The sequence below is a fragment of the Aedes aegypti genome, chromosome 3, assembly GCF_002204515.2.
Source record: "Aedes aegypti strain LVP_AGWG chromosome 3, AaegL5.0 Primary Assembly, whole genome shotgun sequence".
Classification (NCBI taxonomy): Eukaryota; Metazoa; Arthropoda; class Insecta; order Diptera; family Culicidae; genus Aedes; species Aedes aegypti.
Window position 1 is genome coordinate 53,575,003 of NC_035109.1, and position 16,958 is coordinate 53,591,960.

At 37.6% G+C, this 16,958-nt stretch overlaps 2 protein-coding genes across 2 annotated transcripts in view; one reads left to right on the plus strand and one right to left on the minus strand.

The window, feature by feature from the left end:
* LOC5570240 (ribosomal protein S6 kinase delta-1) lies at nt 1-13,974 on the plus strand. Its single transcript, XM_021854381.1, has 5 exons — nt 1-357; nt 663-1,353; nt 1,929-2,976; nt 13,070-13,388; nt 13,676-13,974. The coding sequence occupies exons 1-5, from the start codon at nt 259-261 to the stop codon at nt 13,781-13,783; spliced, it is 2,265 nt and encodes a 754-aa protein (XP_021710073.1). The 5' UTR covers nt 1-258; the 3' UTR covers nt 13,784-13,974.
* LOC5570243 (40S ribosomal protein S3) overlaps nt 13,975-16,958 on the minus strand; it is an 18,069-nt gene continuing 15,085 nt past the window's right edge. Inside the window, exon 3 of the mRNA XM_001658972.2 lies at nt 13,975-14,567. Within this exon, the coding sequence (XP_001659022.1) occupies nt 14,063-14,567 (505 nt within the window). The 3' untranslated portion in view covers nt 13,975-14,062. The remainder of the gene's footprint in view (nt 14,568-16,958) is intronic.

Below are 16,958 nucleotides of genomic sequence, written 5' to 3' on the forward strand. Positions count from 1 at the left end.
TGACATTCCAGCTTGCGATGCATTGATTTCGCAAAACCAAAACAGCTTTGCAGGTGTTTTTTTCGCTGTAATTCTTTTTATAATATTGCAGCTATTTCTAGAACTTTTACAAGCATAAAGTTAGTGAAAGTGTGTCCCCAATCTGTTTGAACATGTAAAAAGTGACTGTATAGGGAAATCCGGTGCATAATTGGCAGTGCAATATAGTGTAACTTTTGGGTGGTGGTAGTGTGAAATCTCCGACTGACCGGATTGCAAATGGAGCAAACCAAAAAATGCTTGGATTGGGTCCACAAGTTCAGTATTACGGAAACGCGGAGGCACAAAGGATACACCATCTACAAGATCACTTCCATAGTAAGTAGAAATTTTGTGTGGAGATCGAAGGGTTCAATCCCTCAGGGCTGCTAGAGAAATTCTTAGGAAAAAATTTATAGGAACTTAACAGTTGAGAAGTCTTATAGTAGCCTCTGAAGATATCTCTGCAACCTGCAGAATTTTACGTCGGAATTCATTGCAAGTAGAATAAAGAAAAAAGAGACTTTGATTAAAACAACGACTATGGAGAAATTTCGTTAGAAATAAATACTTGCATTGAAATAGAGACCAAGTCTCTAAAAGAGACCTGCTACCAGCTCTGATGTCATTGATTTTTCCTCAAGGTTTTCCCCCGGTATCTTCCGGAGGCCCTGTCCAACGTGACTCTGTGGAAGCGCTTCAGCGACGTCAAGAAGCTGTACAAAGATCTCGTTCGGAAACACAAGGAACGTCACCTGGCCGGAACGGTTCCCCAACTAACCGAAAAGACCTACTTCAAGCGATTCGATCCACGAGTTATTGAGGAGCGCAAACGTTACATTCTGGAGTTGTTGGATTTCGCCGGAGCGGAACCGGTTCTGTACCAATCGCATGCGTTCGTGAAGTTTTTCGAACGTGGCATCTCGCCGGAGGGTTCGCCTTTCAAAGGTGGCAACATAGTGGCCATATGTGAAGATCTGGCCATTCCGGTGCCGAAGGAGATTGAGCTGATCGATCCGAACAGAGATGAGGATGGAAGCGGCGAGGACAGTGAAGAAGGACGCGATGAGGTCAGTAGCAGTGCGGGAGAATCGGTGCTGACAGCCAATGGTTCGATGGGAGGATCCATGCTGTCACAGGAAGAAATCGGTGGGGCGATCAGCAATGCGACGATGGATGGCGAGGAGGAAGATGAGGTGGACGGATCGATGGATTACATCGTGGAAGCTGCCATGGTGTTCAGCAGAGCAGTTCAGGCGGAAGCTAACGGGTGCTATAAGGAGGCATTCGATCGATACAAGGCTGGGATTGACAAGCTTTTGAGTGGAGCTAAAAGTAAGTGCAACCACATTCAAAATCGTGAGTAGGACAAACGGTAGCGATAAATCCTAAATTGTACTAAAGATAGGAATATAATATCTTCAAGATGTTTGGAATCTGAAGACTAATTACTTTTTCTAGTGATGTTTTTTATTTACATTCTGTCAAAAATCAGGATAATTGATTAAAATGTCATGCAAAACAGGTGCAAAGGTTATATAAAATGATCGTTTTTGCATAAAATTCGTGAATGAACTTTTAAAATCGTAGGAAAATACGTGGATTGAGTTTATGCGCTTAATCAAGGCACTTTACTGTTGTGAAACTTTCTCGATGGCGAAACTCTTGAATAAAATAATGGGTTATTGAAATAAATTTTTAAAAGTATTATTTGGAAGAGTTTTTGGTTCTAGACATTTTTTAAGATTAGTATATTCCGTTCTTTGGTAAATATTTGGATATATTTGTAACGTTTGTCCAACCCACGGTTCAACAGATATTTCTTCAACCTTTGTTTAAGGTTATATTAAATCATTTTTTAGTTATTAGGAGTATAAAAATGGAGATTATAAATGTTGTTCATGTTTCAGATGATACCAATGTCACAAGGAAGAAAATAGCCAAAGAAAAAACTTGCAAGTATGTTTCCCGTGCCGAGGAGATCTACGAGAGATTTCTCCTGTATCAGGAGGACGACCAAGTTCTTCAGCTAAGTCCAATTTCTCTGGACGACCCAAGTTCGCCGATTCTGTTGCTGGAGCGCCCCCTTAACTATCTGTCTCGGTACAAAGTGGTTCACGTTGTGGATGGACGAGTCATGCAGGTTCAGGACGTCACCGACAAGAAGTTCTACATCATGAAAGGAATCCGAAAGCCTCCCGGGTTCTGTCATGCGATGTTCTTCCCTCATGATGTTCCGTACATGGTGCCTCTCGTAGCTTACTTCCAGTCAGAGTCTAGTGTCTTCCTATTGCTGAAACTGATTTGCGGTGGCAAATTGTGGGATTTCATCGCCAGTTACAGAAAGAAGGACGATTTTGTATTGGAAAATGAAGAATCTCTGTCTACAGCTGGAACGAACCGGAAAGAAGTCGAGGCGGACCCAAATGTTCAAGAACTATCCAACCAGTCCGACGCGAATCAATCGGTGGGCTACGATTCCGGATTCATTGATCTCGTTAACGATTACAACAGCAAAAATTCCACGGGAGATAAGACTGAACAAGAGGTGCTCGAAGAGGTTGAGGAAGCCTTTGAAGCGGATGAGGTAGACCATCGGTTGGAACCGGAAGGCCTGGACATCACCCAAGAGTACATTCCATCGTTCGATGTCCTCTCGAGGGACATGGACGTCCAAGATCTGGTAAACTGTAGCCAACAACTACTAAGGTCTGTTTCACAGACCTTGGAAAAGTCCCAAAAAGATCCTGACAATATCGATTCGATTATGGAGCAACGGGAGGAAGTGCGTGCCGAGGTCCCGAAGAGACCCCAGCTTGAAACTAGTCAATTAGAGTTAAGAAGCGCTCCAGACGATGGAATGGGATTTGATCCCATTCCGGAAGGATGCATAAAACAATGGATCAGCGAGCTGGTCATTGCCGTGGATAATCTGCACTTCAATGGGATCATTTGCGGGTATGTATAGTTCCAGGGCTGTTACAGTAAGGTCAATTTCAAATCCGTGAAATTCGCGAAGGGAAATTTAAACACGCGCCTCACATTTTTTTGAAATTGTTGGAGGAAGCATTGGATGAATCACTGCAGAAATCTTTCTGTAATTTTTTGGACAAATCCCTGGAGGAATCTGTAGAAAAATTACAAGAAAAAATTTCTGAATTTCTTTTGGAATTCCTGAACCAACTCCTGGTGGAATTTAAGGAGGATTCCTAGGAGGAAGTCCTGAAAAAAGTACTTGTGAAACCTTTTGGGGAATTTCTGGTGATGGATTTCTTGAGGAACCCCTTGAGAAGCATCTGAAAAAAATCGTGTGATTCCTGATTAATGCATGATCGAACCCTTGGAACTAATTTCTAGAATAATTTATGATGAAATCTTGGAAGAAATAGTTATAGCCATCTTTAGGAGAATTCTTGGAGGCAACCTTGGAGTAAACTCTGAAGAATTACTCAAGAAATCACATGAGGAATCTTTTAGATTGATCTTTGAAGGAATAAATGGATGAAATTTTGTAGAGGAATCTTTGAAGGAATCTCTGGAAGAATGTCACCTAAAGGTATGCCTTAAGGATTTTGCCAGAGGAAATTTCTAGTCGAATCTGTTAATAAATTTCTAAAGGAATTAATGGTAAAATTTTTGGTAGAATCCTTAGTATAGCCCTGAGACGAGACTCGCGAAGACGGTCTTCTTTTTCTGTGATTGCTGAGTTTTTTTCTTATTCCACTTTGTGTTTATACCAATTATGCGCATGCTGTTCAAATCCTCACATGAACCTCTCAGCAACAAAATGATTGAGTTTGCATCACATCGAATCATAAATAGCCGTTTGAGTGAAATTTTATGCCAGCAAACGTAGCAGACATTAGAAATGATTAATCTTCTGCTTAGATTTATCAGCAACTATGGAAAAAACTGCTCCGCAGACTGAGGTTTTTAATAGCAGTTTACTTTGAACACAATACTTTTCACTTTTTCAGCCATAAAAACGGTGGGCTGCATTTGCCCTGGGCTTGGGATTATATTTTCCAGGGAGCGATGAATTTTGATAATTGATCGCTGTTGTTAGTAGTTTTGATTAGATGTTGGGTAAATTTCAAAGCAATGGCAACCTTTTTATTACAAAATTTAGATTTTATCTTCTGACCTAAAGATTCTGGTTAAACTACTGTACTATGCAGTTGGGCTGCACTACGCTATCACTCATCAAAATTACTTTCACTTCGGGAAAATATAATTTCAAACTGGCGAGAAGATTACAGACTGAGGGTGGGTTAGGAGCACAATCAGACCCTTGAATGTGCAATGTGGGATAGTAATTGGGAATGCCATTGACGGTTTGTAATCTTCTACGAGGTTTTCGAAAACCAACAGGGCGCGTGCACCGGGTTGCGGATAGGAGCAAAGGGAGATCAATAGCATCTACCTAAAATAATAGAGCAAAAAGCCGTTCCATGATTAGGTAATGTTAAGCGATCTTCTATGGTGTTCTAGTACTATAAAATTCTTCACTCACTGGGAATTCTGGCCTTGATAATATCAATAGTGATAAAAACATAAAATAATACCTAATACTTAATAAGTACAATGTAGCTTTAATGTAGTAATAAATGAAATAAAATCAATTTTCTATATTTGACAAGGTTTTGAAGACAATCAATGAGTGAAAGAACTACCTATTAGAAAAGCCACATCAGCTAAGTCTATACATATACAAATGTTGGTCATAGGGTCATGGCGAGCATTCGATATGCTGCCCATACTCGCATAACAGTCCCATTTCAATTTTCGTCACATTTGAGTTAGCTCCATGAATAGTGTTTATTTTTAGTGTACTTTTCGGAATCATTCTTAAAATTGTGTTTTTGTATGGACAAAATGCGAAAAAAATACCAAACCATGTGCGTCCCATATTGAATATACCCGCATAACAGTCCCATCAGTAAATTACGATGGAATGCAACCAAGAGTATTACTGTAAGGTTTTCTGTAATCTTACATCGTAGTTTTCATCACATCAAAAGTAGAAATAACACAAATTACAGAGATTCAAATCAGCTTTATTCAATTACGCTTATTTTTGCTTGGCTTGGACATATTCTCGCCTTGTTATGCGATAAATTATAGAAAAACATATTGCAGTGTATCCTTGAGAAGAAAGGTTACCTTAGAGTCCATGTCCGTCATTACTATCGTCATCCGGTAATATCAACGAAATCTCATGTAGATTTATCGTCCAAAGACCCCTTCATGAAAGCTTTTGAGACCAGTGTTAAAATGTGCATATAGCCACTAGCAGTCGACAAAATAGAACAAACTGAGTGTGACATCGAATGCCGGAAAAGAAGGTCCTGGATTTAGGATGTAGGACACTTAATATGATTATCTACCTCTAGCAAATTTCCAACAGCTTCGCTGACATCAGGCCTCCGGAACATGCTCGATTCTACACCTTGGTCTGTTTCAAATCCAGGATCAACTGCAAGTGGATATAGAATTTTTTTCGTGTTGGTCGGTCGCACCAATAGAGATAGAAAACTATAGAGGACGAATGTCGCTGCTGTTCTCTTTGTTCTCGCTCAGAATCATGTCGGGTACATAACTGTCAAACTGCATACGTTTTCGCGTTGACATTTATAGCCCCGCCTATCTCCGCCAGCAAAAGATGTTCCGACGACGAAGCTAGCGACATTCTTCTTCTATGGTTTATCATTTCTATTGTCGCACCGGTCCAACCAATCTGGGATTATCTTCAGCACCACACAGTTTAATAATTTCACAGTTTCAATAATGAAAGATGCGATTCCTAATAGTTTTGATTGGAATGGTGTCTTAGAATCTCTTGTAAACTTGAAAACAAATATGTCATCCTACGCGATAACAAAGTAAGCGAGTCCCAAGTAATGGGACTGGTATGCGGGTATATTTGCATTTTGCAAGAGAAATCCTCGGATAACGAGTCCCATTTGCTCTTATCTTGGATTTGCACAGGAAAAACAATCGCATCAACTAAATTTCAGTTATTGGACATATTTTTATTAATCAATGATTATGTGTTGAGTAATGCCACAAGAATTTTCGACTGCCAGCAGCGGTGTTACGAAAACTTTTACATTTATGTTTAGATGCGTTTTTCTCGATATGATGGTTTTCCTAATGGGACTGTATTGCGAGTATGGGCAGTATGTATGTCTATGACTGATTCTGATCTAATAGGGGCACTAGAAGACCACGCGGACAATTTCGAAAAAAAATATTTTTATACATCGGTCTTACGTTCCGAAAGGCTCAGCTATGCTGCAAAGTAATTTTATAAGTTATTCATTACTGCTGTTTAATTGTTTATAATTCTAACAAAACTACATAATTAAGTCATTACTAATCACTGTTCCTATATTCTCTTTTTCTCTCCTTCTTATCTGTTGCATGATTATGAGCATCACTAATATAATGCATGAGCATGCACAATAAGAATAATTTCAGGATTGAAAGCAGTACATGGATACCTGGATAGAATAGCTTCGAAAAGGGCGCTCAAAATATAATATTTCTGGTCAGGGAAGTATTTCATCAAGGGTATGTAAAATTTTTCCATTATTAACACCTAGATCACACAAACAAATGAACTAATATCAAATATTTTTTAAATATTTTTATATAAATCAGCATCGTCAATCAGTGTAAAAACAGATAAAGTTTGTAAAGTTATCACCATCGATTAAATTGCGCTCTGTATAGTAATGTTCATTCAGTATCAAAATCTCCTAAAGCGTCGCATTGTGCCATCAGCAGCCCTTAGCATCACTCTCATATTGTTATTATTTTGTTGTTTATAAAATTTCTAGAAAGCGATCAGCATATTCTTTCTTACTTGTACAATGGCCGATCTATTTGGAATTTTAATAAGTCAAATCAAACTTCAAAACTCAAATTAAATTGCTTTCAGCACATTTACATTTTGCAGCATTAATCGCATTACTGTGTCAAGTCTTCTCCATTCCATATACCCTACCCCAACCCTTCTTATCCTTTCCGATGGTGTTCAAGTGGTCCGCATAGACTATTACGGCCATTACCTATCCCTTACCCCGGCTTTGGACTGACTTGCGCTCTCATTGCCCCACCAAACGCTGCAAAATGAAAAATGAAAATGAAAATGAAATAAAAACGGTGGGCTGCATTTGACGTTTCGTGAGAGGGGAATCTGGGCTGCATATGACGTTGATATTTTTCCTCTTCGCGAGTCTCTCTCAGGTATAGCCTAAAGATTCCCGAAAATTTTTGGAAGTAGAATAACTAGAGGAAACCACAAAAGATTCTAGATAGAATCTTTTGAGAAATTACCATAGTCATTCCCATATTAATGACCGTTTCAAAATAATTCTAAACAGCCACAGCGACCCCTTATAATTTTAGAGTTTTGCCGGTATACTTCGTACGAATTATAACTGGAATTCCTCATCAATATCCATTTCTTCCGGTACATAAATTTTGAATGTTCTGCTCTTCCACACTACAACTATTGCCTAAAAATTGTTGAAATATTCGAAAAATTAACAATCACATATTCACTAGGCTTTTCGAGATCATTCAAAACATGCGAAGAAATATAGTTTTGCTGCAACGAACTTTGACAGTCGGTCAAACGGTTGCAGCAACGTAAATCGGTTTGACTAATTTGGTGGCGGATTCAAATTGGTAAAACCGTCTGAGCGACTGTGGGCTGCATTATGCGGCGGCCCAGATTTTTACGTAATGGAAATTTCCTTGACTTTCCTGGGCATAGAGTATCATCGTACCTGCCACACGATACACGAATGCGAAAAAATGGCAACTTTGACAAAGAAGCTCTCAGTTAATAACTGTGGAAGTGCTCATAAGAACACTAAGCTAAGAAGTAGGCTCTATCCCAGTGAGGACGTAATGCCAAGAAGAAAAAGAAGACCAGTTATTATGGAATCCACCAGTACATCCTCCAGTGACTTTATCAGAAATTCCTCCTGGGAAAAATAAATTCCTTCAGGGATTTCACCAAGAATTCCTTTAAAGCTTCCACTAGGATTTCCTCTAAGAATATCAACAAAATATCCCCTGTATAAATCCTCCAGGGATTCCTCTAAGGATTCCACCAGGTATTCCTCCATCTAGAGTTCGCCCAGGTTCTTCAGGATTTCTATCAAGAAAGCCTCCAATAGATTGCAACTGAAATTCTTATAGGGATTTAACTAAAAATTCTTTCAAAGAATCCACCAATTCTTTTCCGATGATTTTACCAGGAATTCAAAAATTCTTCCAGGGATTCTTCAAAAGCATTTTGCTAAAAATCCTTCAAGGAATTTCTCTATGGATTTGACCACAATTTCTAATGAAAATTTTACGAGCTATTGCTTCAGAGAGTTCACTAATAGTTTCTCTAATTATTCCATCATAATTTTTCTGAAGACGATTTTTTTAAAGAAAATCATCAGAGTTTTGCCATAATGTCCAACAGAATAAACTTCAAAGGTTTTTAGAATTTATTCCGGATTACCCGAAATTCCTCCACGGAATTAACCAAATAAATTTCCGAAGAATCCACAAGGATTTTTTTTTGCGGGGGATCGAACTAGAAATTCTTCCTTTCTCTATTCTAGGTGTTCCATCAGGAAGTTTTTACACAGGGTGTCTACTACCTGGAAAATCCTGGAAAACCTGGAATTCTCAGGGAATTTTACTAAACCTGGAAAAAACCTGGAATTCTCAGGGAATTTTGGCCACAATCAGGGAAATTGTTTCGAATCAGTAATATGTCCTTTTTGTGGCACTAAATATTTTCAATCAAAAAAAAAAAATCGGCTGCGCCGCTATCAAAACTTTATTTAAGATTCAGTCATTCTCTTTTTTTTTAGATTTTTATTCAGTGTAAAACATGTTTAGGCAAGGAAGTAAAACTTAAGATCGCTAGTAGTAGATCTTGTGATTTTCACAGATATTACTCTGTGATTCTAACGATTATCCCAGGATATCCTCGATACGTTTTTCCTTTCTTTTTTAAGTGATTTTCCAGTTGAGCTTATTCCAGGTTTATGTTAGAGTTTCGACATTTTTTCAAGTAACTCTACAATAATGTCTACGCAGTTGTTTTTATTTTTCATGAGGATTCCTTAAAAAATCATCAACGATTATTCTCAGGAATTTCTCCTGATATTATTGTAAAGAATCCACTAATACACTAAAATATTCTATGAAAAATCCTCAATAAATTCGACCTGGAATCCACATGAGGTTCCTCTTTGATTTTTTTTCAGTATTTTATCAAAATATTATTGCTGTGGTTCAAACTTTTCTCTTATTATTTTTCAAATGAAATTTTCTGATCTCCTTGGATTTTTTTTCTGTTCGGAACATAAACCACTGCGACCAATATTTGATCTATTGTAGTATATCTCGTGTCCTTTGTATAGTGCATGTCGTGTTACTTTGTCACTATCTAGAAGTGATAAAGTATTCGTTTTTTTACAGTTGTCATTCCTAACTTGATCACAGGAAAGGATTCTAATTGAAAGGTTCCGCTTTTTAAACCCTTCGAAGGGTGTGGTGGGTACACTCTCCGCAGGCGCGCCCCTTTATCAGTCAAAATCGGATCCCTTGATAAAGTCGGGAAGTGACACCGATATTGTCCATGCATCAGAATCCTAGTCCTTACTTCTTCAAACTAGAGAACAATAAATAAAAGATTAGAAAACAACTTGTTGATTTCGACTCATTTTTATCCTTGTCTTAAGGTCATTCTCGGCTACTGGAAAACCGAGACTTGTCACTTTTAACAAGGTTTAAAATGTAACAAGGACTAATAGTGTTCCTTTGATTACTATAGCATCCTGTTCTCTTCGTTTGAAGCAGTCAGGACTAGGTTTCATTGGTAGATCTTTACCCCATAACGCACCACGAAAAGGTGATCTACCCGCGTTATCTCCTTGGATTCTTCAAAAGTGTATTCAAGGCTCTACCTCAGTCAGAACTACAGCAATTATTATATCTATATTTATTATTGCTTTGATCATTCATACACAAATTCCTTCAGGGATTGGGTCCGTATTTCTTCAAGGAATTTTTTCGTTGTTTTGTAGTACATTATTCACAGATTCGAATGTTTTCGATTCGAATCACAGACTAAAAATCAAGAAAGAATTTCATGGAGAATTCCGGAGTTCTATCAGAGATCCTCGTAAAAATTCGTCAAGGTATACTCAAAACTCACACAAGGATGCTCTTTAGAAATCCCCGCAGTTTATTTTTTCGAAACTTCCTGCAAATAAATCTGAACAATTTGCTCTAGATCCTCGAAAATTTTTGAGAACTTCCTTGAAAAAAAAAAGGAAAAAATCCATAAGGAATTTTGAATTTTTGAAGAATGTTGCAGGAAGTTCTAGGGAAAGTGATGAGAAAATCAATGGATATTTTATTTTAGAACTTGGAACTTCCTTGAAAAATGAAATGGGAACGGCCTTCGGAGAAATTCCTGATAGAATCTCCGTAGTAATTTATGTGGGTATACTCAGATATATTCATAGAATTTCTTGGAAAGTTCATGAAAAATCGCAAAACAAAGTCCTGAAGAGATCTTCGGAATGATATGTGAAACAAATCCACAGTAAAACGAGCAGTACTCCTTGTCGTAATGTCAAAAAGAATTCCAAGCAAAAAAAAGTCTTAGACTTATTTTTAGAGCAATGTCTGATCAAATGAGGAACCAAACTCTTTTGTTGTGGTTCCTGTTAGGTTTATTTTTGTATTCATAATTCATGTATGTTTTTTTTTTAGATTTTGATGATTATTGTATTTTATATGCTTATTTCATAAGCATAACTGTTTTTTGTGGAAATTGATTAAAAATCACTAAATATTTATTCATTTTTTTATTATGTCATTTACAAATTTAGAACAAACAGATAATAAATTATTGTTTTTATTCAAGTAAAAAATACTTATCTTCATTTAAGTTTTAAACTGCCCATCTTTGAAAATAAATTTTTAGTTATCTAATATCAACAATTTGTCAATCATTCAAGTATATTTGAGAATTTCTTTAACCTGGAATTATTTTTAAGAACCTGGAAAAACCTGGAAATATCAGGGAATTTCATTTCTGTAAATGAGTAGACACCCTGTTACAAAATTCCAAAAGATTATTCCTCCTGAGATTCCACTGATATTTTCTCAGAGGATTAAAAAAAGCATTTTTCTGAATGCCTTCAGGATGAATCCCAGCAGTAATGTAGTCAATTTCTTGAGAAATTTTTGAAGGTACAGTTAACTCTCCCTTACTCGATATTTTGTATCTCGATATCGAGTTAGAGAACCATAGTAAAAGTTGGTTTTCATGGCTAACTCGATAGTCCCTTGGATCGTAGTTGCATTGGTTTTGTGTTCTGTAACTCGATACCTCCCTAACTCGATGGTCCCTTTAATATCGAGTAAGGGAGAGATGACTGTATAACCGAAGAAATTACTGGAAAAATTCCCAAATAATTCTCTGAGAAATTGCTAAATATATCTGTGGAAAAACTTTGAAGCAATCTCTAAAGGAGTTCCTAAATGATTCTCTCAGATTATTTTGGTGGACAGAATTCCTGAAGAAAATGATGGGTAAATTCCTCTAGGAATCCTCGGAAGAATTTCTGGTAGACTAAGAAGTAATTACTGAAGAAATCCTAGGACGAACGCCTCGTAGGGTTTGTTCAGGGATACCAGGAGAAATCTTTAATGACAAATTTACAAAAGAATCTATTGAAGATTCCTAGAGAAAAAATCCTGGAGGAATCTCTCAAAAAATTGCAAGTGGAATCTCTATAGCAATTCCTGGTGGAATCCCGTGGATGAAGTTTTGGTGAATTCTTTTGCGGTATTTCTTGTGCCATCCCTGAAAGCTTTCTGGTGGAACTCTAGATGAATTCCTTGATCATTCTTGAAGAAATTCTGGGTGCAATCACTGTAAGAATTCCGGGAGTAAATCTCTGCAAGCTCTGCAAGTATTGTTGTACGAATTACTGAAAGAATTTCTAGAGAAAATTGTGTATGAATCTCTGGTAGTATCCCTGGATACATGTTTGGATCAATTGTTGAAGGATTTTATGGAGGAATCTGTCAAAGAATTCCTAGAAGAATCTCTGGAAGACAATTGATAAGAGTTTCTGGTGGAAATCTAGGTGGGTTTTTTATGGAATCGCTGTAGAATTTTCTTGGGAGGGATCATTGAGCAATCTCTTTAGGAATTTCTGAAGGATTTCCTGAGAAAACGCAGGAAAAGAATCTGTTTAGGAGATCCTGAAGTTTCTTTGGAGAAATTCCTAAGTAAATCTCTGGAGGAATTTTTCAGTGGAATTCTTGAAGGAAGAATTACTGAAGAAATTCCTTGGGGAGTTATTGACTACATCAAAATTTTCAAAATTCATTTCTCATTTCCACTTTTTTTTTGACTAATTTTTACACCGATTTTCTTAGTTGAGTTTTTTCAAAAAGTTCGTATTAATAATGGAAATGGTCAGAGGTTCCTCTTGAATGTTCTAAAGGAATAACTTGAGTGTGTATCTAGTTCATTGGACATCTTCGAATACAATTTTCTAACTTTGTATATATGTATGTACAAAATTTGTATGTTTGACAAAAATCTCTAACATTTTGCTCACACTCATACTAAATATTTCTCTGGTATTTCTAATTAAATTAATATTAAAAAAAACCTCTGCAGGATTCAAAAAAAATCAAATGTTTTTAAATAAAAAGTTTTCATGGATAATTTCATTAATTTTTCCTAATAATTTTTCACTTTCCGATGCTGCGATATCTTCATTGATACCTTCAAAACATTTTATGGAGCGTGATTTAGGATTTTTTCCCCTAATTACCTTCATTTTTGCTAGAAACTGTTACTCATGAGTGACTCTTGCAAATTTCAGCCAACTGCGTATTTTGAATCGTAAAATTTTTTATCTCCCGATATTCAATTACAAGTTTTGTTCAATTGACGCTTTCAGATCCAATTTCGATAATATTTCATTTTATTTTCACGCAGTGATCTAACGATGGACAACCTGCTGCTCGGCCCGGAGGGTCAATTGATGCTGACGTACTTTTACCGGAGGGAACAATTCCCCAACACGAGCGCGCTCTCGACGGAACTGCGTCAGGAGGCGGTGCAACGCTTGTACGTTGCTCCCGAGCGACCCCTTCAGGCCAAGTCGGACTTTTGGTCCGTGGGGGTGATACTGTTCGAGATGCTAACGCGCAACAGTTTCCTTTCGTGTCATCCGGCGGGCGTACTGTGCTACCATGACATCCAGTTTCCGGAAGGGGTGGACATCTCCGATGAAGCGAGGGAGCTGCTCGAAGGGGTGAGTATCTATTGGTTTTGCATGTGTTGAAACTTTACTACCTATTTAAATAGCCAACTAAAGATCTTTTATCTTTAATAAGCGGTTTCTTCACCACCGCTTAGGCCTTAAACCTGGTTTAATCGTATGGGTAGTGGTTTACGGCTTAAGCGAAGGTGAAGAAATCGGCCCTAAGTGGCTTTTCAAAATCTTCTTAGCTTAACAATATGTTACGGATCCCTATAAGATAAAATATGGATGTAGAATGTAGATGGTGAATTCTATTTTTTTTTTCTAATTCGTTCCAGCTCTTGCAGCCCCTCCCGGAGAACCGATTCGACTTCAAGGAGATCATCGCCAGTGCATTTTTCCACACCATCGACTGGAGCGAGGTGAAAAGACGGGGCCAGATCTGATCTGCTGCAATTATGTTCGACGACGTACTACAAGCGGAGTTAGTAAACCGACAGACTACTACTACCCATATGGAACAAAGTTTAGTGCATTAGTGTTATTCAACGTGTTAGTATGTGGAATTACTTACGAAAATTTCGAATATTTTGGCGATTTCGGATGTACAAGAAAATAAATGTTGAAACCAAACGGATTACACTTACTTTTTAGATTTTTTTATCTCACATTTTTCCATATATTTCCTCCCCTTCAGTTACATTGTAAATGTTACAATTAAGAGTTTAGCTAGCCACTGGCTCCACAACTTCGCCCAGTTCCAGCGTTGGCTTGTTCTTGGGTTCGCTGCGTGGGGTGCTGTACATGATTTCGTCCTTAGGCTCCACCACGGACACATTATCCGGCAGGGGCTTCTTCGGGCCGATCTTGCCATTTGGATCCCAAGGCAACATGATCTTGACCTTGATTCCCAGCACTCCCTGACGGAGCAGGACGTGACGGGTGGCCGTGTCGACGTACTCGTTGCACGGATCTCCGGAATGGATCATCAATCCGTCGACGAACTTCATCGACTTGGCACGCTGACCACGCAGCTTGCCGGACACGACCACTTCGCAACCCTTGGCGCCGGATTCCATGATGAAACGCAGCACTCCGTAGCAGGCACGACGGACGGCCAGACCTCCGATCAGCTTGTAACGGAGAGATTCAGCCTGGGCGATAGCGCACAGACCACGGGTGGCGACCTTCTCGGCGTACAGCTCGACGGTTCCGGGGGCGAATCCGAATCTGGAAAGAAGCATTAGTTGAATCAGTTAGTTGGTTATTCTTACGATTTAAAACAATCTATATTAGAAAAAAAACTACACACTTAAATTATTTTACGGATTCCTGTAAAATCTCAACAGCTGAACGGTTCGGTAAAATAAATTAACGGAGTACGGTAAATTTTTACAGTATTCGGTAAAAAATCACCGGAATCCGGTCAAATTCCGACGAAGTTACGGTATTTTATTTCACCGAACTGTTCAGCCGTTGAGATTACGGTGAAATTCACCGATTTCCGGTAAAATAAGTTTAGTGTGTACTTGGGCACCTTCATCGTTAATTTTTCATTAGAAGTTTTCCTCGGTCGGATAGTCAGAAACTATCCATAAAATCCATAATAACTACCGTGAAGGCCCCTAACTCTGTGCAGCTCCTAACTCTGCGCACTTTCGCCAAAATCCACCAAAATCTGGTAAAATACTTACATTTTTGTTCAAAATTTATTTTTCATATATTGCTACAATAGTAATAAAAAAGCACACGAAGATTTTTCTTGACAAATTTACGTTTGTTACTTTAATAAAAAATAAAATAGCTATAAAAATATTGAAAAACTTCCAAATTGACTGCCCGTTAGCAAAAATGCTAAGGGAGTGCCTCATCACTTAAGTCATTTGAAGCAAATTAAAGAGAATATATTTTTGATTTTTAGTACGTAGGCTCTAGTTTATTTATCGAGCAATCATCACTGATAAAGTGCAACTTATTTTCTCTCTATTTTCTTATTCTTCTTAAGTGCGCATAGTAAGGAACCATTTTTCAACTATGTTCCTTACTATGCGCAGCAGTTATAAAACAACATACAATCAACCCTCCAGAGGTCGATATTGAAGGGAACCATCGACTTGTCGACAACATCGAGATATGGAATAGAAATGCTTTGGAAAATTGTTTGAGGGGACCATCATGGTAAGGGAAGTTTAACAAATGACCTCCATCATATTTAAAGGATTTCTACACTCCGTCCCCTCAATCCCCTGTCGCGATTTTTACAGTACCTAATGCATGCATTGTCACATTTTCATAGACTCCACCTTCCCGTGAACGATGGACGTAATTTTTAAATGCTCCCTAACCATGCAATAAAATAATTTTGATTTTTTGTATAGTTTCATGAGTCAATATCGAGTAATGGGACATCGAGGTTTAATCGCATTTGCAACATAGAAACGCCAATAAAGTGCTGTTATTGATCTGCAATAGGAATCGTTCATTAATTACGTCACGCTTATACAGAACGGCGATACTTTTCGATTGAGTGATGAACACTATATTAAGAATGGATATACCCTTACGCTTAAACTATTCTTCGTATTTAGTAGAAATGTTCGGGTTTCACATATAACAAACCAGCCCCAGGTTCTTATTTATTTTCGTCAAACCCGGATCCGACCCGAATCGAGACAATAATTTGATACCAAACCCGGACACGAACCGATCCAAAGAAATTTTTTGTTTTATATTTGCTAGTGAAAATACATAAACAGTCAAAGCTTATTTTCCCTTACACGCCAAGGGTGAACGCAAAAAAGACATAGTTTGTACCCTTTTTGTATGTTGATTTAGGTTTTAGAAAACTAAGTTAATTACATGTTTTGGAAATCATATGATGATTTCGATTGTTTTGAGAGTTGCACTTAATGGCATTCAATTGAATTATAGATAAAATTCACTTCACTTAATAAACTTGTGTTAGAGACATTCCACGCTCCACTGGGGACGTAAAGCCGTATGAAACAAGCAAATGAAGAGAAATTCGGAGTTTAAATGCTAGTAATGCTATTAGTAAAACACTTCAACTGTTATAAAGAATTTATCGAGTGCGCAGAGTTAGGAACCTAAATGCGCAGAATAGGAGCATTGCAAAAATCAGTGCGCAGAGTTAGGAACACGGACACCCTTGAGAAAAATTAAAAATTTGCAATAAAAATCATTACTTAGTGAAGCTTTTATATTTTTTCCTTATACATAAGATCAATAAGTATTTGCTTCCAAAATTTCAGAATATTGTTTTTTGTTTTCAATTAATTACAGCTGTTTGAAATTTGAAAAGCCTTAAGTGCGCAGAGTATGGGGCCTTCACGGTAGGTCATAAGATAGGATGGGAAGCGGGCCATAAGCCACTAAATTCATAGTTCGAAAAATATTGATTTTATGGGCTCGTGTTACCCATTTATGATAAATATTATCATTTTTATAGAGTACAAAAATAAATTTGAAAATATAAACATGAATTTTGACATTACATTATGATGATATATTTTAGTATCAAATTGATCGATCTTGAAAGGTGGCACCCAATACCGGACACGATTTAGAAATGCCTCGAAATCTGAAAATTTGAACATCATT